Below are 23,457 nucleotides of genomic sequence, written 5' to 3' on the forward strand. Positions count from 1 at the left end.
ACTGGACAATCAAAGACTAAAAAAATCACCTGTTTTTTTTTCCAAGTCTTCAACTGTTCAGTGTCAACGAGTCTGTGCCCATGATAGCCTCAGATTCTTGTTCTTGGCTGACAGGAATGGAACCTGATGAGGTCTTCTGCTGTTGTAGCTCATCCACCACAAAATGTGATCCCAGGAGATCAGCAGTTTCTGAAATACTCAAACCTGCCCATCTGGCACCAACAACCATGACGCAGTTAAACTCAGTGAGATCACATTTTCCCCCATGTTTGATGTGAACATTAACAGAGGCCCTTGACCTCTATCTGCATAATTGTGTTCACTGCGCTGCTGCACATGCCTGGCTGATTAGTGGATGGTGAGTGTATGATTATTTTGCCACTGATACAGATACTGGTTTGAAGGATTAATATAACTGATAATAATGTTTAAGGTAAGCTCAGATAAGAATTTATTCATGCCAGTGGGACATTTCTGTTAGAAAATGTTAGGGAAGATATTTCCTAGTCAGGTTCAGGTTGTCCTTTCCAAAAGGTGTAACAACAGCTCTAATTCAAAATACAGGTATATATTAAAGCATTTGTTCTAATAAGTGATTGTCACTACTCACACAGGGATGGCTTTGAGTTATCTCATTTATACTTCTGAGTAGTTGAGGGTTATGGGCCTTGCCCAAGGGCCGAACAGTTGCAACTTGGCAAGGCTGGGGTTTCAAACTATGACTCATATCCACTGAGCTACCACTGCCCAGAAAGCATTGCATTTTGCAGTTTCATAACAACAACCTAATTTTTTGTCTAGTTAACTTCAAGAGAGAAACAGAGAGGCTGGTGACGGAACAACTGTTATAATGTAATTGACAACAGGAACTTGTCTCCCAGATGTTCCACAGCACATTGGCAAATTGCTTTAGTAAAAGAGGAATAAAACACTGTGCTGTTATTGGAAAAGAATAATTTTGGGGTATTAATGTCATTGCAACACTCTGTCATTGATTATTTTCCTATAACAGCATTCCCTGTCATTGCTTTCTTATCTAAATGATGTGTACTAATATCGATAACATTTTGGTGGGCCTGACATTTCCTTGGTCCTGTCTGTGCAATGTATACAGAGTGGAGAAGACTTCACGACACTCACTAAGTCACTCAATTTTAACATCAACGACTTTGTTAAACTCAATATCCAAAACAGGATATCATCCATAGACATCTCTTAACTGTCTACTATCAAATGTCAGTTACAGTAGAGGATATTCCACTCAAGCCAAGGGTTAGAATACAGGTCAGCTTTCAAAAAGAGAAAACGAGGACTGACGTGTTCATAATCATGAGGAGACGGAAAAAAGGGCTCCAAGTTTATCTGATCTTTCCTCTCAGATGTAGATAGTGGTATCACAGTCAGATATTATATTCTCTTATGGAGTGTTATGGGAGTATGTAACGTTCTATAGAGTTCCAAATGAATGCTCCATGTATTTACTTATGGAAATAGTTCCAATTATAAGTGACCCTGGTCATGTATGTGGTGAAAAAAGAAAGGCCTTAGTGTGTTTTTTCCCCCAAAAAGAGATCTGATAGTATTCATTGTGCTGAACATCCGTTTGTCACTTCCTTTTCCAGCAGTACTGTGCACTGCACTTTCCCACAGTGGATAAAGCATGTATAGACTTTTCCTCATAACGATATTCTCTTGTTGAGAGAATATATTTATTTTACTACTGTCTGTTTCTACCTCTCAACCACTGACTAAGCATATGTCTAAATTAACTGATGTATAATCATTCATTAAAGATGCCCCTTCTCTAGTTTAGTTCTGAGAGTCTCTCCCACTTTCTCAGGAACACCAGGAAGGATCTGGGAGAACTCAAAGCCCACAGTTCTTTTATACATCATGTCTGCACAACAGTGTAGATAAGAAAACTGATAGTCACAGTAAATATTAATTTACTTTTTGAAATTTTTAAAAATTTATTGCTATTTATAGTACATTTTTCGATCCACAGATACTTCTCATTTCATCATTACGAAAGAATCTTTGCTTCAGAGATTTTCTGAGATTTCCTTTTGCACAATACTGTAGATGACACGCATAACATTTACTGCCATTACAGTATTCACAGTTGGAACTCAGTGAGTCTCATCTATGCAAAGCCACTAATCTGTTGTAAATAGCTCTGAAATCTGTCTGCAAAAAAGTTTTCTAAGTGCACTTTGCAGACCTCAGTAGCAATGTGTAATTAACAAAACACATTGTAAAACATTACCAAATTTAGTTTAACAGAACCACAGGCTACATCTTGGCATCTGGACTTTTTTGCTGAAGGAAATTTGCCAAACACTGTCATTCTCTCGTGTATGAAAACATATAGCGCAAATCAGAGCTGAATGAGGGGGTGAGCGAACACTGGTCGGACCAAGATATTTGGCCGCCCACTTGTATAAAATAAAACGAACAATTTTTCAAAAACAATCATGCAGTCTTGCTTAGAATTCCTGTGTAATACCTCTGTTTGGCCTTAATGTTGTTTTCCATAAACTGTGGCTTCATTTCACATCTGCTGTCAACAAATTTAGGTCATCTGTCTTCTGGGAGACTTTCACATTTATCATTGGATAATGGAATTAAGAGAGGTTTTAATGCAGATGTCAAGCTGATGAACATGCGAATCATCTCAAAGGATCATTTAAATGCACTTGTAAATCTGCCTTGTCAAACAACTGTGAATACTGAAGGATATACAACAGGTTAAGACTACTGGGGAAATAAATATTTTACTTGCACCAATAGATACCAGAAAACATCTAATCCTTGCAAAATTTGACTCTTTAATCTGCTGGCTTTATGATTCTCCTATTTCATGTAGTAAAATGTATCAGACAGAGTCTGTTATACATGTCTTTATTTGATGGATATAAAATCTTGGCAGCAAATCTAGCTCTCATCCTATTAAATTCTATAGGATTGAAAAATTACATTCTGAAATGACTAGAAGTTTCTTTCTGTCCTGTTGTACAAAAACCGCACGTTAGTCTTGAACAGCCGAATATCACAAGGACCATAAGAGGGATGTAATATGAACCCAGACATCTGTGAGGTTCCAGTTTCCCCATAAGACAGTATTTATGGATAGACACGCAGATTGCAGGATGTGGATTTGCCTGGTGGAATATGGATGCTATGTAAAGCTGGGAAATATACAAGGAACTGGATACCTAAACAGTGTAAAGAAGAGGGAAATAAACAAGCCAAAACAAAAGAGAAGCACATGACCTCTTCGTTTTGGGATGCTGAATGGATCTATTAGACCATCACAGAAAGCCTGGTTTCTCCTTTGTATTTGTACACTCCATTTTTACGGTAGATAAAACAAACGTAAAACATTTTATTTAGGGAAACTCCTCCAGAGCAAGCCAAACTGAATGCCCTCAATGCAAACTATGAAAAACAATCAAACCTTCTTTCCCTTTCCGGTACAGGGCAAGGAAGAAAGATAGCGCTGACGACTTGACCCATGCTCATGAGGCCCTTTGCATCCTGATGTTTGCTGTGGAATGTTTCCTCTCTCTCCCTTACTCCTCCTTAAAAGACTTCCTTTCACCACAGTAAGCAAAAGGTCACCCCTATGTTGTACAAACAGTACACATACATGCAACCTAGTTTATACTTCTAGTGACAGTACAGTGCAGTTCATGAGCAAAGCTGTGTGACCCTGACTATTTAATTACAGATTTTCTTTTTATCAGTAGAAAATATTTGTCAGATGTTTTTGCAATTCTAGGTTTGCTCCAGTCCACCTTTAAGTAAAATCCCAGAAGTCGAGACCAAAGGAACATTCACTATGCATAACTGAATTCTGTCATAACTCAATTCTCCATGGAAGAAAAAACTTTGCCCTCCATTAATATTGGCACGCTTGGTAAATATGAGCTAAGAATGGCTGTGAAAAATTGTCTTTATTGTTTAACTTTTCAATCTTTTGTTTAAAAACAATTACAAAACTGCTCTCATTGATATCAAACAATTGCAAACAAAAAATTGTTAAACATAGTTGTATTAATAATTGTAAACAATTATTGGCACCTCTATGAATTCATAAAGGAAAAAATTTCAGTATATTCCCATTGATATTTTACATTTTGTTACTACACCTGGGTGATTAGGAAGAGGAAATTGTTCAACGGTGACTCCCTGTGTCACAGGGGTATAAATATAAGGTAACAGATAGGCCAAATTCCCTTAGTCATTCATCACAATGGATAAGACCAAGGAATATAGCTGTGATGTGCGGAAAAAGGTTGTTGAGCTTCATAGAATGGGAAGTGGCTATAAGAAAATAGCAGAAGAATTAAAAATGGCCATTTCCACCATCAGGGTAATAACTAAGAAGTTCTAGTCAACTGGAAATGTTATGAATCAACCTGGAATACGATGTGTGTCTATAGTCTCTCAACACACAGCGAAGAGGATGGTTCGAGTGGCCATAAAATCTCCAAGGATCACAGCTGGAGAATTGCAAAAGTTTGTTGTGTCTTCTATCAAATATCAACAGATATTAAATGAAAACCTGACTGCCTCTGCCAGAAAGCTTAAAATGGGCCGTGGTTGGATCTTCCAGCAGGACAATGATCCAAAACATACATCAAACATCAAAATCAACACAAAAATTATTTATTGACCACAAAATCAAGCTCCTGCCATGGCCATCCCAGTCCCCTGACTTGAAACCCATAGAAAACCTGTGGGGTGAACTAAAGAGGAGAGTCCACCAGCATGGACCTCGAAATGTGAAGGATCTGGAGAGATTCTGTGTGGAGGAATGGTCTCAGATCCCTTGCCATGTATTCTCCAACCGCATCAGGCATTATAGGAGAAGACTCAGAGCTGTTATCTTGGCAAAGTAGCACAAACTACTGACTAAAAGGGTGCCAACAATTGTTGCACACCTATATTTAACAAAGATTTTTATTTTGATAAACCTTTGGTGTTTGCAATTGTTTGATATCCATGCGAGCAGAGTATTTCTGTGAATTTTTAGAACAAAAAATCAAAAGTTTAAAAAATAAAGACAATTATTCTCAGCTTTCTTTGCTCATATTTACCAAGGCTGCCAATATTAGTGGAGGGCACTGTATAACGTATTCTGCTGAAAGACTTCACACATTTAATGGTTATTATTGATGCCTCCTCATAATTTTGCGCTCCCATAATTTCATTAATGTATATTGTTTAGTCTACTCCTATGTGCTTGTTCTCATAACATAGAGTCAGCTTCTTTGAAATGTCTCCCACACTTCTTTGCAGTTGACCTTATGAACCTTGGACACACCACAAAGTTGGAAACATGAAAACATACAAAGACAGGTGTGCGAGACATCAATCTCAAAAAAAGCTGTATGTAACTGATCTATGAACTTTAAGGTCAAAATGAGAGTGTGTGTACGCGTGAGGCTTAAAGGATAGGTATTTAAGTGATTCTATGATTTTATATGAACGACGTGTTTCAGGTCAAATATACGTAGTAGTTTAAGCAAGCCTGTCAAGGCTTAAAAAAACCTTAGCCTTTTGTGGTGTTGTAAAAAAACTAAAAAACAAACCCCCATCATCATTATCCTCTCACATTGTTTCCTAATGATCTAGGCTAAGGCTAGGTCAATAGAGATGCCAATACTGGATGGTTGGACAGATAGACACTTACCCTTGCACCTTTCTCAGGATAGCACTGACATCCACCACTGCAGTCTCTGCCCCCACATATCTCACTGTGCTTCTTACCACCCTAGAAAAGAAAAGATAATGCACAATCATTAGTTTACTGCATTTTGGCAGACACCCTTATCCAGAATGACTTACATTTATCTCATTTATACTATTGAGCAGTTGAGGGTTAAGGGCCTTGCTTGAGGGCCCAGCAGTGGCAGCTTGGCAGTGCAAGGATTTGAACTCATGACCTTTCAACAAGTGGTCTAACGTCTTGACCACTGATCTACCACTGCCCCATTTGAAGTCAATAAACACTGTTTACCACACACCAATGAAGCTTGTGGGTAAGATTTCACTACTAAGTCTATTTATGGCCATATTCAATGTGCAAAAATGACAAAGCACATTCTATATATTATTACTCTTAAAAAAACATCAACCACAAAATACCTAAATCACCAAGTTTGTTATGGCTAAATTTGACCCTCAATGTCACTGGTACACAAATGTAGCAGATTTGACAGCTATTTGGTTGGGTCACCATTGACATAAGCTGATCATAAACAGCAGGTAATGCTCATATTATGGCACACAGGAAAAAAAAAGGAACCATAACTCCCTGCCATACAGTAAACATTAACTCTCCATGTCAATACGATGGGTAAGAATGGCAATGTAGACAAATAGTTCAGTTATTCTTTACATTTTGTATGGCAACATGATCCTTGATGATCGCTTGTATTTATCTTGTTTTTTCATGAACACATACATTTACTTACTCACCTACCTTAACCGTAATCTCGGTTGAAATGCTACACTACAAAATAGACTGCTGTCATTCATTACTTGAACCAATTAAGTATTTGTATACCCTGTTGAATAATTATGTAGGATCAATTAAGTCTGTCATGTATTTTCAACAAGTTAATGTTATATGATAATCCCTATACATTATATGTAAGAAGTCATTCACACTCACTCCGTAGAAACTCTACAAGACCTATAAGTCAAGCATTCACATCCTTGGAGGCTCCATTCTAAGACTTGGCACCAACTCTTCCTACACACTGATTCCTCAGACTTCTGTACTAACCCTGTCTGTCCATGGATCCACATGTCAGCATGTGCCTCCTGTTTCTCCATAAAAGACCAGAAGAAAACTGGTGGCTTTTATTCTTACAGTGCAAAGATGTGGAAATGTGAATAGAAGGAATTCTGTCTTGTTATGTAGACGTGAGATTTTGGATGTAAAACATACAAAGGCCACATTGAGTCATCTGGTCTACACTACAAAGAGTTCCATTTAGAGATCTCTAAAACACAAAACAGATATATAAGTGTCTAAGTAATGTCCTGAATCTTATTTTTGAAATGTAATATTCAAACATGCACAAAAATTAAGTTGAGTAGTTGCTATATAACGATTCCTAGTGGAGCAAGTAACTGTAACAGATGCATCAATATATTTGTAGGGGTTATTGGCAACTATCCTCAGACATCACAAAAATATCTAATCTACGGAATTTTCATTTGCGAACTAGTCATCTTACAAAAACGTGTGTGGGATATCCGGGGGACTACAGACATTGTTCTATCAGATGGAAAAGTTGAAAGAATAAACCACAGGACAAACGTTATACAATGTGGAAACCCAAACAATGAGGGGAAAAAAGTGACCAACTTTAAGTTTATTGCTGAATATTTGATTACTGCAGATGATGACAAAGGTAATGTGCTCTATCCTATTCCAGCCCCCATTTCCCCCAAAATTCACATTTTGCACCATTTCTACAATACTATTTTCCCTGACAGAACCAATGATCACCTAATATCATTTACTGTTTCTTTCATCCCTATGGAAAATGTTGGGTTAAGTGAAAAAAAGTGTGAAACTAAGTGTCCTCATGTGTATACATGTGGTTGGACTATTGGTTAGGCCATAAATCAAACAGGCCACATGTTCAGAACATCTCCTCCCATAACTTACATAACAGTAACTGTGTCACTGGAGTGAAGATCTCTCAAGTCTGCCATTAGCTCTTACAATATATACATAATTCATATAAATATTTCATAAATAATATTCCAGCAGAGTCATATCATGCCCAAACAGACTTCTGCTATAGATAACTGAAGTGCCTCTTTTAAGAGACTTAAAATGTTTACATCTGCTCATTTCTCAGGTGTGAACATGTGAATATGTGATGGATGATATTCCAGAACACTTTATTGTTCTAAATGTAAAAGCATGTGTAAAGGCATAAGAGAAAAAAACTGTGGAGGTCGGTCCAACAGCATATGTGTTCAGCCATTAACGAAAGGTCAATCTGGCCCATGGGACAGTCTGGCAGTAGGCAGCATCCAAAGCTCACAGGGTCAGAAATCACAATCAGTTAAACAAGATAGTGGAATTCCACAGATGTTTCCCACTATAGTAGTCCTAACCTTTCAGATTATTTTGACAAAAAGTAATCACAATACAATAAGCTGTACTTAAAAAAAAGTGGTGACCGAGTGACCAGTTGTCAGGTTATAAACAAAAATAACACAATGCATTGTTACGGTCCGTAAATAAGGTACAATTTAAAAACCTCGGCTCCGGCGATGGAAAAAATACCAACAAAAAACCTCTGCATAATATTATGGTTAAAACAATTTCTCCTGAACACATGGTCCAAGAACCTTCACAAACACACTTCATAAACAGTGAAATCTTAATCTGTCTGGAACCTGTATATTTGGCTCTTTGGTAAACCTTGTTTAAGACAATTTAAGTAGGCACACAGAGAGTGCAATCCAAATTAAATAGCCGACACCTACGGAAAATGGAGAACATGCACAATAAAAAAAGGCCCAGCTAAACAGTCACTTCAAAACAGAGCAACTGGTGGACCTTTGGCTCCCAAGATTATTTGCAAAATATTTGTTATAAATACATGTGGTAGCAACCAGCAAAATGGAGTTCAAGAGCAAATAACATATTTCATGATAATAAATGAAACAATGCATCAAAAAATCCAAAGGATAATCTAATCCAACTCCAATGTTTTAGCACATATTCTACTGGTTTAATGTAGGACACAGCATAGTGAGCATAACACACAGGAAATGGTTGATTAAAGACACATAATCAAGTGACAAATATTCAGTCTAATTCATACATAATTACACATGATGACACACATTTTGCTCCTTTGCAAATGAGCTCGTTGTTCAAAACCAGAGACAGCTAGGCTGGAATGGGTATTAGACGCTAACTGGACATTTTTGGCATTTGTAGTAATTTGTTCTTGTCGTGGCTGCTATTGTGCTTCAGTCTCAATAAATGACACTGTAGAGCATTCTGGATGACCATTACTTTCCAACCCTCTAGACGAGATCTCTTCAGAATCTCACTGATGAGGGCATTGGCTTCAGAGTTACTAGCGCTCAGCCATTATCACTTCAGAGTTACTGCTCTGAGAGGATTACACATTTCCTTGGTCTTAGGTCTATATAGATGAAAGAAGCTGACAAGATGGCTATCTGAATGAAATGTGCTAATTACTGACAGTGGACACTGATGTGTTGAAGACATAAGAGACCACTTTGTTATGCAACTGACAAACCATATTCAATGGTCTTTATTTACAATGAAACATTTTCAGACCCCCCAGAACTAGACAGGGAAATTCCCAGCCTCATTCCACAACTCTGTCACATGAATGCCCTGAAACCATGAACGTCCTTCTCAATATTCTATTGCAAATGCATGTGATAAAGCATATTGGACATGCAAAATCTATTACTAATTAAACAGCTATTAATACTTCTAATATTAGTCATTAAAATGTGAGTTAACGTCCTTATATGACTGCATATAGAATATGAGAAATCTTTAAGTGAACTACAGGAGACCTTGGAACCTCTGCTATATTTTGGGAGTAGAAAGTGACAGAATGATATATGTGTTTTCTAATGAAGACGGCAGTGGAGTAAGACATGTCTTCCATTTCTCAGAGTGGCTAATCCTTCCTGACCAGTCCAAACCTATTTCTGCTTGTCTCTTCAAACTGTATCCTGTTATCACAGAACACTTTGGTGCACTAAGGCATTCTTAATTAATTCTCTCTTGCTAGGGACACTTAGGGCTTGTTACGGTGGCATTCACAGAAACTGCATAGAAGCGAATCATTTTTTCCATGGTTGAACAAGACAGGCTATACCCTTTCATATCTCTCGAATGGCCTGGTTAAATGTCATGATGGAATTTAAGCCTGTCTTACAGTGTGACATTTCAGCAGTCTTTTACGATATTTACTTGTCACACTGTATGAGATGATCCAAATTAAATCTTGGAAAAGTTTTATAACAGACTGCCTGTGCAATAACGTGCTCTCCATCTCAGATAATATGATGAAGATGCTCTATCAGTAGACCTGTGATGAAAGAAAATCACTATGTTCTGCTTACGGCATCAATCAGCGTTCCAGATAATGGGCAGGGGATGTAGGTTGTTAATTGTATATTTGTTAATGTAAGCAAGAATCTTAAATCGCCTACTCAAACCAAATTTCTGTTGTACAGAGGATGTGCAAAGCTTTCAAAATTGTTCTCGGTTTGCCCAGGGACGCAACCTGGTCTGGGCATTTATGGCTGTAGCCCTGGAGACTTTTTCTTTAGCCCTGAATAATTCTCCATTTGGAGCGGTTTGTCACTACGTAACTGAATGTCTGTAATAGAAGAGGGCGGTGCTGTAATTGTGTATCTTCAGTGAATGGAGGCGAGACCAATCAGACAGGGTTTACAGGAAAATACGTGGAAATACTCGTGTCTTATTGGCTGACAGCTCTCGATTCTGTCAAACACTAGGTCACACAGTCAGTGTGAGGGAAAAACTGATATACGGGGTTGAAAATGAAACTGTCATACTGAGCAGGAAAACAAGGTGTGTAAATGTCTGCATGTGTTCCAATATACATGAACATCATATGAGCAGAGCATAAGGAAAGATAACATACTTTAGATGGCACTGTAGCAGCAAAAACCATACAATGTTAGCTTAGTTGTGCCTCCCCATGGCTAGCAACACCAAACTAGCCTAATCTTGTGCTGTTTTATTGGATTTTTAGTCCTGCAAACAGTGACAACACCAGAGGCAAGTTTTATGATAAATCCAACTTTTTTGCTCAGTGTTCAAAACTTTTAAGCAACTAGCCCTCACATGCAAGAAATAAATGCATGGAAACAGTCCATTTAGAAGTGTGTGTGCCTAGCACCTAGCGTACAGGCTTTTTTCTCCATGGAGTTTGCAGGGACGCTTGCCTCATCGTCATGGCAACCGATCGTGCCCAGGTCAAATTACGTTGGAGTTTGTTGGAAAATCATACCACACTGCTCAGACATCAAACGACATAAAACATGTTCAATCGGTGAAAACGAACACCGAATAATGCCAACAGATGCCGACAGGGTTAACACACTGATCCGGCAAAACACGACAAACGTGTCTGTTGGCGCTGCCTGGCGTCTGTCGGGAAAGATATGGGATTAAATGAATTTGTTTCAAATCTTAAGAGACCTTAAGCCTCACTAATTCCAAACTGCCCCAGTCGGGCCCTTCTGCAAGGTTCTTAACACTCTCTGCTCCAGGGTGCCATATATCATGGCTGACCCTGCGCTCTGACCTCAACTTCCTAACAAGCTGGGATATGCGAAGAAAAGAATTTTTACTGTGCTGAAATGTATATGTGATGAACAAAGGCCTTCCTTCTTCTTCTTCTTCTAAATAGCTGCCTGCATGAGCTGTTCAACTTCACAATCCCATGGTCTCATACTTTCAGCAAGTTCAGTAAAGTATGTTGCCAATTATATATCTGATTATTGGGTGGTTTATAGAGCTAATTAAGTCTTTCTTGCTGTAACAGTAAACAATCTGCAGTCACATTTGAGTGCAAGGGATTGCAGTGGATTTAACTGTAAATAAAAGACCCCTTATTATACATATGTAAATGAAATCTGAGTTCATGGCTTTGACGTAAGAACCTTATAAGTGTGCTTAGACAAACAAGCCTGGTGATGACTCAGAGTCAGTGAATTCACTATAAACACTGCATTTTTACATAGCTCAGTGGGAATACTGTGAGATGCTGCATGTTCTTGGTCTCATTACAAATCAGATAGTTCAGACCGAGCGGAAACTCCGTGCTCAAACACTTGAGCAATGCTGTGGCTATTGACTAACCGTAAAGAAACAACTTCTCTAGCCACTTCCACAATATTCTCCCAGCTCTGAGAGAACAGTCATAGCTAAGCCAGATGACAGGTGTCTGGCACAAACCGTGCTCCAGATGCCAATTTTTTTGCGTGAGAGCTGGAGAAAAAAAACACAGTCAGTCTCTGTATGCTGAGGCTTTTGAGCCTTGATTTGTGTGGTACAACAAAAAGAGATTGATAACAGCAGATGTCTCTTGTGCTCTGATGCCATGTACATTTACGAGCTTTTTCCAAGAAACAGTAACTGTAAATGAACTAAATGAAGTGGAAAATGACTGAAAATGACGTGTAAGTCAGCACTTGCTAGCTTGAGATCTGAAGTGAGTTAACAAGGTGTAAAATGGAAAGGCTTGATTTTAAAAAGCATTAGACATTAGTCAGTTCCATGAGCACTGTACATTGCTACTGTATGGGGCAATTTCAAGTGCCACTGGGAATATTGTTATTACTACTTATGACTTTCTCATGGGGAAAAGGCCATACTGAGAAATTCAGAATGCTGCTTCCAGCTACCAAATATGGACATGCTGCTTTTTCTGACATTTTAACATAGATTCCAAACATTTTTTGACTTGTACTCTGATATTTTTATGTCCGCCCAGTCTATTAGCTGATAGATAAGACAAATTTGGAGTAACAGCTACACTATATGACCAAAAGTTTGCACACACCTGACTATCACATCGATATGCCCTTTTTGAACATCCGATTCCGGAACAGTCTTTGCTGTTATAATAAAGCTCCACTCTTCTGGGAAGGCTTTCCACTAGATTTTGGAGCATGGCTGTGGGGATTTGTCCATTCAGCCACAAGAGCATTAGTGAGGTCAGGCACTGATATTGTTCAAGGGGGCCTGGGGTGCTGTCAGCATTCCAGTTTATCCCAAAGTTGTTCAGTGGGGATGAGGTCAGGGTGGAGGCCACTCGAGTTCTTCGACACCAACCTTGTAATGCTACAGGGTACAAAGACGTTCTATATAACATTGTGGAAACAATTTGCGGTTCCACATATGGGTGTGATGGTCAGTTTTCTACAAACCTTTGACCATATAGTGTATGTTAGATCTGCATAAATAAAAAATAGTGTTCATGTCCTGAAACTGAGATTTGAGCTATAGTATATCAGACATATTTGTACTCTTCAAATGACAAGAGACTAAACAGAGCAACCAACAGAGCTACAAGATTCTTATCACAATTCATTCATTCACAATGATAAAATGGTTTTGGCTTACTTTCATAATATCTCCCATTCCTGACTCATTGAATTTTTGCATTGTTCTCATCCACAATACCGAAGTGCACGTTTAAATGAGATTTGTCTTTTCTTCTATTTTATTATTCTTATAATCATTTTAAGCTGAAATGAAAAAGTACAGTGTTCAAACTGATTGCCTAATTTACTGGCTCATGTGTAAGTCAATTCAGGTTCTGCTACAGCATTGTGAAAAGATTGTGAAAAGGTCCTGGGGTCTCATAACTTGAACCAGTCAAAGCTTTCTGAACCCTGACTTTGTATACTGACCTCTGACCTTAGCTGTGATCCTATCTGCATGAATGGTTGAGCCTAACCAAGTGTCAAAGGGTAACAGTGATAGAATATCTGCAACACGAGACCCCAATAAATCACCATATTTTGGACTTCAGAAAGGTTTGGAAAAGTGGATAATGTGAGGTGAGTTTCTGTGACAAACTGAAAACAGTTAACTGACCACACAGTGAGTGCCTACAATTCTGATACTTTTATATGCAGAAAAATTCCATCCTCACACCCAGTTTTCCCCAGATAGGACTCTCTAGATATTGGAGGAAACCTACATGGGGAGAACATGCACAGAAACTCCACACAGATGGTAACCTGAGCTCAGAATCGAACCAGGGATCCTGGAATTGTGAGGTGGCAATACTACTCCTCAGTACAACTACACTCCTTTAATATTATTACTTTTCAACCATCAAGACTGATGATTTAAAGCCCAGAAAACTCACCTTTCTCACTGCTGGTGAGAATTCACCCTACCATTGATTAGTGAGTTTCTCTCTACAGTGATGCTATACTGCTGCTGTGACCATGGCACTGAGGAGAAAACCTAACCCCCAATAATGACAGGTATACAGGAACACGTTTACATGGACAGAAGTAATCTAATTATTGACCTTACTCTGATTAAGATAATAATGTGATTAAGGTGTTTACATGAGTCGCTTTTAGAATACTCCTGTCATGTTCCCGTTTCTAGAACATAATTAGATTAACAGCCCGCGTCATTACGTCACCGCGCCACGCCGTCCGCCGTATCTCCAGAATTTCACGTATCAACATACAGTTCGTCTTCGTTATGGTACTGTATACAGTTTTGGGTGTTTTTATTAATTTTTTTTTTACGAACGCTTTAAGTGCAGTTAATTATTTGTCATGCTATACGTGCTAAAAGACAACTGCTTGAAGCCGTGGGCTGCGTCCTAAACTGTGTATTTACCGTCTATATAGTAGCTGAGATACATGTATTTTTCCCCCACTACAGACCTATAGTAGGCAAGTATGCGGTTTGGGAAGCAGCCGTACTCTCTTGTTCGCCGTAAAACGTAAAACTGCCGTGTGTGATCGTGTCCTGTCGCAAAATGCGGTGAAAACTCTCACACGACGTTCATAATGTGATTAAGGTGTTTGCATGTCTGTAATACATGTCCATAATGCGACTAAAACAGGAATACTCCACGTCTTAATTCGATTATTGCTTAATTCGAGTATGAACTTAATTAGATTAAGGTAATTAAAAGATGGCTGTTGACATGGTAGTTTCTTAATCAAAGTATGGTCTTAATCGGGTTAAGAGTGGATTATTGTTGTCCATGTAAACGCACTGAATAATTGTTTAATGGTTTAATGATTTAGTATGAGAGAAGAATGTGCCTTGTGGGTGGGTTTTGTGATACATACGTGTAGGCTGCTCTGCTTCATACGTATAAGGGAGTGAGTATGAAGTGTCTGTTAAGCAGTAAAAAATTCCAGCAATGCCGGCACACTCCATATGGTTTTCCTGAACATATCTTAACTGCTTCCTGCAAATATTCTGATGCCTGATAATGTGTGATGAGAAACAGTGACAGGTTCAGGGCAAATGCCTTCAATAGGGCTTTTTTAATGAAATGAAACATCTGCACATCTGCTCTGTACAGCTGGTGAAATACAGTCTATATACTGTACAAATATCTGTGTGTATTTGTGTGGGTTAGTAGGCTAAACTGAGGCTCAGCAGCCAATGTAATAATTTCTCTGGAATGTATTAAAATGAGAAGCTATCGCTATCACTTACTTGTATATTATTTGTCTGATTCAAATACTGAATAATTATTGGATTATTTGAGACATATGCCATGTCAAGACCAAACTCAGTAACCCTTAGTTTTGTCTGTGCTGTGCATTTTGAATGCACTCCACCTTCTGTGCCAGCACAATGGGTCATACCTTCACCTTAAGCATTTCATTGAGAAATTTTTTTAGACCTAAATTATAATGATCCACACTGATAAACCCTTCTTTATCAGGGGTTCTCCTACCACAAGTGAACACCAGTATCCCAGACCCAGAGGAACACAGACAACAGACAGGACTTGGATATACCCTTGTTCAGCTGGAAATACATCTATGTAGGCACAATGTGAGCACAGAGGAAAGAAAAACGAGAGCAATGTCACAAGAGGGAATCTGCCATGAGAAGGTGCATTAAGGGCATGTTATGGCTGGGATGATTTCTCATCTCATCCTAGCCAAAGACATTTGTTCTGTTCTGCACTTAAACTAAAGCGCAAATATAGAAACAACTTGGTTTAAACCGACATGCAGATGCAAAAAGATAAAAATCAGCCTGACCTGCAGAAACCTGAACAGTTATCCAGACATCATATACTTCATTTATAATGCATAAAACAAACATTTACTTTGAGCTAAGATGTCAAGAGAGATTCCTGTGGATTATTCCTCTGGCAGACAAAACTGGTTTCTATATGAACAATTAATAAAGTTCACACACACACACACACACACACACACACACACACACACACACACACACACACACAAACAAGCACATGTGCAAAAAGACCTTAAAAAAATCCAGCCATTACCTCAAGCACTCCCATAGCACAGTAACAGTTAACAGATGCAGACGCAGATGCGCTTTTATACAATTAACATTCAAGTGCAGGATAAAAAAGAAAGACAAATACACATGCACACAAAATGGTTTTGAGGGTTTAAAATTTTTTTTTTTTTTAGTACCATAATAGTATATCTTCCCAATTAAAATAGCTCATCAGATAATCCAAATTCTTTAGGGTCAGTGTTTATCTCATGTCAGTGATTTTGTCCTTCCCCTCTTGCCCACCTTCCCACCTGTCTTTACTGTAGCTCCTGGAAGCCGGTCATGCTTCCTCTACCACTAACGTTCATCTGAGCCCTACAACATGCCTGATTATCCTTAGCTCATCCTGATTTATATCTCGTAGGGATGTACTGAAATTTCAGCCATCACAAATTTTTTGGCCAAAAGAACGACACTTTACATTTTTACTCAAATAAGTGCAAGTGCACAAAATGTGCTAAAAAACACACACAAAAAAATCCAAAAATGTTCTCTCATATGTGTGACAGTCTGAGAAAGCTTGACAGCCAAACAAAAAAACAAATAAACAAACAAACATCCCATTTTTTTGTCTGGTTATTATATGCTTGGGATCTCAACTTAAAGTATAAAAAAAGTATTTCACCAAAGTATTTCACTTGATCCAGGTAAATAAGTTCCAGAATGCAGGCACTATATCTGAGAGGTACCAGATACTGTTCCATCCAAATCTGGCACAAATTAAGTACTATATTTAACTCCCTGTTTCTGTTTAAGCCCAACTAATGAAATTTTTTGAGTACTACAAAATGGGACTCAGATATTTTTGTAAGTCACATAGTCATGTGAATTGTTGTTGTTGTTGTTTTTTTAAAAAAACATATATTTAGACAAGCAATAATTTGAACATCTTTGAAACAGTGCTTATTAAAGAAGTTGATATACTTGAACAAAACCACAAGGAAAATTAGCTTTCTCTATAATTTATTTAATAGAAAAATCAATAGATGTGATATTCTTCTGTGGAAAAAGTATGTACACACTTGGCCTCAGAAGATAGTATTGCCCCTTTTAAGTAGAAACAACTTCTTGTAGGTGTTTGTGCATAATTGTCCACCAGTCTTTGACATCGGCTTGCTGGAATTTTTGACCACTCTTCCATGCAATATTCTTTCAGTTGCAAGATGTTTGAGGGTTTTCTCACATGTACTGCCTGTATCAAATCCCCCCACAGCATTTCAACGAATGTGAATGACTAGGCCATTCCATAACCCTCCATTTCTTCTTTTTGAGCCGTTCCTTGGTGGATTTGCTAGTGTGTTTAGGATCATTATCCTGTTGAAAGATCCACTTTCTGTTCAACTCCAACATTCAAACACACAGCCTCACATTATCTTCAAGCGCTCTTTAATATGATGCAGAATTCATAGTTGAATCAATGCCTGCAAGCTGTCCAGTCCCTGCAGCACCGAAGCAACTCCAAACCATAACATTTCCACCACCGTGATTCACAGTTGGTATGAGATGCTTCTCCTGAATAGCTGTCTTTGGTCTGCACCAAACATGTCTGCTGTTACTGTGGCCAAACAACTCTATATTTGATTTGTCTGTCCAGAGCACATTATACCAAAAGGCCTGGTATTTGCCTATAGTCTTGTAAAGGCTTTTTCCTGGCACACCTCCCATGCGGGTCAACTTTGTGCAATCTCTTTCTGATTGTAGAAGCATGCACTTTGACACCAACAGTTACTATCAGATCATGTGATGAAAAGTCGAGGTTCTTTTTGCATCAGACAGTCTGCTCTTGAGCTGAATTTGCTAGGACGGCCAGTCCTGGACCACTTGTAGATGATTTTCCTAATAGTGGAATGATGTATTTCAAATGATTTGGAGATTTTTTTAAATCCCTTGCCAGACGCCTAGGCATCCACAACTTTTTTTCTGAAGGTCTTACAGAACGCTTTAGATCTTGGCATGATGACACCACACACCTCAATAACAAAGAGAACACCAGACACTAGATATGAGACGGTTATAAATAAGACAGGTTCCACCTGCACTCCCTAAGCAGGTTCTAATCACTGATACCCAATCTTGAACATCGGATTCTAATTTTATGGATTTGAAGGTGTGTACTTACTTATTTTAAGGTGATAAATGTAGGGGTGTACTTACTTTTTCCATGTGACTGATCTGTTTGTTTTTTTTCTTGTTAATTTAAATTGTGAAAATTACTACAAAATTTACATTTTATTTGTCATTTCATAGAGTGTATCACCTTTATTAGTAGGCACTGTTACAAAGAGGATCAAATGTATGCTTGTCCAAATATGAAAAAAAAAAGCACAACAATTTCCATGGGGTGTACTTATTTTTTCACATGACCATATATGCAATTTTAGAAAGTTTGATATTATATGTTATTTGTTTTGTTCAACTTCTCCTCAGATTTGTGGAGCAATTACCTCTTGAAAGGACTGACTTCATTAATTAAAGGTCTATTACTTTGTAGGTAGTTAATGAAGCATTGGTTGATTGTGCTCTAAATTAATGAATGACTTTCTAAGAGTAACAGCAGCAAACATGCAATCCTCACAAGAAGACTAAATCATCATTGTCTTTACACAGTTTGTCCTAAAATGCAAAAGAATTAAGAATTTAGGAATTCAGAAAAAAAACAAAACAAATGTAAGACCGATGAGATAGATCTGAGAGAGAGACAGAGACGAGTATATAGGAGGAATAATCCTTTGGCCCCTTTCCGTGAGCAGCTGTAGGTCAAAAGTGCCTGTTTTACTCCCATCTCCCATGGGGAAGTTTCTGGAAACCTCCAGCCTCTGTTCCATCTCAAAGTATGGGAACTGTTTGGAACAAATTGTGTACATGGATACATGTGCAACAAACAGGGGGTAAATAATGACAAATCCAATGGAGTAGAGACACAAATACACAGTAATTGTAAAGACCAACATGGAGATATAAATCATTTGTCTCAGTATTGTACATAATAGGTAAACAATAACAAAAAGACTTTTTATGCTATTTTTGTGAATGTAATGCAATTTGATGAGTCTAAACCAAAACACCAGATAGTTGAAACCAAAAAGGAACAGAAAATGAGTGTGCACTCAGTTTGATATTCTGGCTCTAGTCCTATGTCAACAACACATCCTCTAACCGCCTGAGCAGCCAAGCACAGCTGGACCTCTCCACACCAAACTGGTTCTCAGTCAAAAAAAACTGAACTTCAACTCCCAGGGGTCCACAGCTCTAATCAGTGCTTCCTGCTCTTGACATAGCAAAATGAACCAGGAGATTAAGCAAGAGCTGTATTGCACAGGAAATGTTTCTCTGTCCCAGAAACTTTATGAACTGTTTCTAATTAAATGTTGTCTCTTATGTCAGTAGTAACGCTTATCATGTTAATTCAATAATGATTTTTTTTTTTTTTTATATATATAAAGGAGTGTGCTTAAAAAAGGAAAATTTCAATATAGAATTAAATCTGGTCTTTCCACCTTTCATTGTCATGATGGATTATTAAGAGTTATGCCTGTAAGGAATTATATAAGTATCTCTTTCTAGGAAATGAAGGTGGTCTTGGGGAAGAGAGAAAAAGAATGGGGGAGTAAAAAGGTTAACAGGGAGGGAAAGACAGTGGATAAAATAATGAATATTCCTGAAGATACAACGTTACATTCAGTCATTACCTCATGGTGAGATGAACGTGTTTTGTGTCGGTGACTATTTATTCCTAGATTGTATTCCTAGACTGTAGAAGTGTATATCATATTTCCATGTATGTTTTTCATTGTGTGCAGAGTACTTGCTAATCACATTGCATACTTCGTGTTTGTAACTATGATCACAAAGCAAATTGTTAATATTGGAATCATTTATTTACCTGGGTAGGCAGATGAGAAAGCATGAGGTGAGGAAAGAAATATGTCATAATTTTGGTTAATCTTGGCTATATCTCTCTTGTTTATTTAAGTCATTAATGATTAATAACACTTAGATCATTAATCGTCTAATGCAATGCTGAGTCAGTGTGTCAGCCAAAGATCCAAGTGAGATTGTAATCTAGCAAAAGAGTGTGAGCCAAAAAGAGTTTTGAATCTTCAGAAATTTGCCTTATGAAGCTATCTAATGTTACAGGGATGGACAAATCAGTAGACAAGCAGATTTTGTTAGTGGCCCAATTTGTTTTTATTCTTAGTTGCCTGGCAGACAAGTAGTTTTCAACAACGGAATAAAGCCCTACTTCTTATTGACTTTCACAAAACAAACTTTCACTGGTTATGCATTTATGTTTAAACTTAAAAGTGCTTCAGAGTAATGCGACTCACCTTAATACTATAACTATAGTGTGTGCTTCTGAATCCCACCCCATTCTGAACTACACACTCTGGCTGATGAGGGATCTGGCTAACCGTAGAACATTTTTACTAGTGTGCATGGATATTACATGATTTTCTTTTCAGAATAAGGAATACGCAGTGTTGTGGAAACGTTGACAAAACACTCTCCTGTTAGCGCAACACTAGTCACCTCAAAGTTAAACAAGTCAAAAGAAAATAAAGACATTATCTAGAGTCTAATAATATCTTTTACGTGCGGACACGGACAGGACACCACATCTTCTAGCTGAAATGTTCAGCAATGACCTACTGACTTTTTGTCAAGGAGACATGTAAAACAAAATGTGCTACATGATCACATAGTTGTTTGTCTGTATTAGTGCCTTTACTAGCTAACTAACTTGCCTTATTTTTTACATTATGTAATGCTACCACTTTTTAACCTTGTCAATTCAGCAACCAAAACATGGGACTGGCAAGCACACTGAAGCTTTCACTTGCCTTGCGGACTAGCTAATGAATTTATGATCTGCCCACCCCTTATTATTATACATGTTCACAACCATTATTGCCTAAAAGCTTGAAAGAATACATAAACTATAATAATGAACAGCCCTGCTTTTACTCATACACCAGTATGTGTTCAGCAAAATCAGGGCACCTGTACTCCAAGGTGGTCTGTTACTGTTTCTAATGAATGATACACAAACGCAGCTGAGATTTAGCTCACTGACACGTATCACCATCTAAAAGCCATTATCCATCTTACCCCTCAGGACAAGCAACATGATCAGCACTGCATGTGGAACGTGAGGGAAAGAGCGAGAGATGACATGGGAATGTTGTTTCCTTGACTACCACTGCCAAAACTGGACCACCACCCTCTGTAACTACACAAAGACAAAGCGGAGAGAGACAGAGAAATCATACACTACGAGGGGCAGCTAACAGACTATAAAAGGAAGCAAGGAAAGTCCTGGAACTCATGGGAGTCCTCTCATGTTTGTCTAAACAGAGACACAACAGCATGAGCAGACTGTCTCATTTAGACCACAGTTTTACAAACACAAGTAAGACCCAATGTACTATACATTATATATATTGCATATGTACTATATTAATAACCAACTCCAACTTGTCACATAAATCACATAAATAAATCACATAAATAGCTTGTGTGCAGTTAAAGTCTCTATATAAGTACACCTGTTTCTGGAAGGATCCATAGCTAGTTAGAGGTTATAACTAAACAAACAGAAGTATGAACACCAAGGAGCTATTCAAACACGTCTAGGACAAGCTGAAAAAAAAAATCAATCAGGATTTGTTTCTAAAAATTATCCCAAACTTTGATCATCCCACAGAGCACCATTAAATCCATTATTAAAAAATGGAAAGAATATGGCACATCTGTAAATCTACCTAGAGGAGGCCATCCACCAACTAACAGCCTATAAAATCCACCAAAATCAGAGGACCAGGTAAGCTGTGCATTAGTCATAGAAGCCAACCAAAAGGCCAAGGGTAATGCTGAAGATGATACTGCCACCATCATGCTTCACTGTGTGGTTGGTGTTCTCAGGGTGATAAGCAGTGTTTGTGTAGATTCATGACATATGTTAGGTTCATTTCCATTCCGGATAACACCACACAATGTGGAAAAGTTCAGGGGGAATAATACTTGCTAATACAATACAACACAATACAATACACTGTTTATACTTGGATACCCTGTTTCGGATTCATCTCTTCACAGTGGACCTCAGAGTATACGGTCTTAGCACTACACTGGCTTGTATGAAATCACTTATGCTTTAATCATATTATCTGCTACACCCCTACTCCACAAAAAGGCTTACAAATGCAGAGGATGATACCAATTCGGTGTGATGTGATAAAAGCCAGCAAGCCATGGGCTAATTTTAAGAGTGAGCAGTTGACCAGTTGAAGTGTGTATTAATGCACCATTAACCACCCATCACCCATTAGAACCCCAACTGTATGGCGTAGAAACCACAATATACCCAAATGCTCGTGTGTGACATCACTGAAGATGTCTGCCAGTCAGTATGCAATCATTCATCATTACACGACATCACTGCAATCCTCCTAGTCTCCTGTCAGGTAATTATGTACACCATTCTAGATCATTTTATGTCATTTGATTTGGCTATTGTGAACTATGATATGTCTGCCCCTCATTTTTGGTTTGTTTGGACAGGTGTGAACATGTTATTTGAACTCAGCTTGGAACCAAATCAACCAATATCAACTGTCCCTGCACTCTTTGATAAAAAAAAAGTAAGTGATTTGTTTTAAGTACCTAAACATGACTTTAGGACAATAATTTTGTCCATTAATCTTTGCCTAATTCAATAACTATTTTGTCTGAAGTAATATGAATGCTATGTGAAGCTCTACAATATTGCCAGAATATACCAACTTGAGGGTTGGTGCAAAGTAAAATTTAACAATATACTAGGTCTGGAAAATGTCCTAAAATCATTTAAAATACTCCAAAAATAGTAAGCATTCCTTTTGATGTTCTTATCCCATCCACCCACCCATTTTCTGTACCGCTTAACCTACATAGGGTCATGGAGAGCCTGGAGCCTATCCTAGTGGAATCAGGGTGGATGAGGTGCCAGCCAATCACGGGGCACAATAGCACACACACTACAGACAATTTAGAGATGCCAATCAGCCTACAAAGCATGTCATTGGCCTTGGGGAGAAAACCTGAAGCACGGGGAGAACATGCAAACTCTGTGCTCACAGGGCAGGGGGAGGGATCAAACCCCCAACCCTGGAGGTGCAAGTCAAATGATTTTAGGACATTTAAAATAGTAAGTATGAAAGGGAACGTTTGTATGTTTTGTATTGGCAAGAGAAAATTAATTCAGTAAAACATAAACATGACCAGACCTCTAACACATAATACTTTCCTCTATGTCAAACATATTTAGTCTATACTGTCCAATGTAACACTGAACATTAATGGAAAAATACAGCAAA

General features: G+C 38.1%; 1 protein-coding gene across 2 annotated transcripts in view; it reads right to left on the bottom strand.

Annotated features, from left to right (window-relative positions):
- Positions 1 to 23,457, bottom strand: part of col4a2 (collagen, type IV, alpha 2) — a 75,843-nt gene that overhangs the window by 42,347 nt on the left and 10,039 nt on the right. For both annotated transcript variants that reach the window (XM_017469389.3, XM_017469386.3), the window contains exon 4: positions 5,699 to 5,779. In XM_017469389.3, the coding sequence (XP_017324878.1) occupies positions 5,699 to 5,779 (81 nt within the window). The remainder of the gene's footprint in view (positions 1 to 5,698; positions 5,780 to 23,457) is intronic.

Source organism: Ictalurus punctatus, chromosome 6 (genome assembly GCF_001660625.3).
Source record: "Ictalurus punctatus breed USDA103 chromosome 6, Coco_2.0, whole genome shotgun sequence".
NCBI lineage: Eukaryota > Metazoa > Chordata > Actinopteri > Siluriformes > Ictaluridae > Ictalurus > Ictalurus punctatus.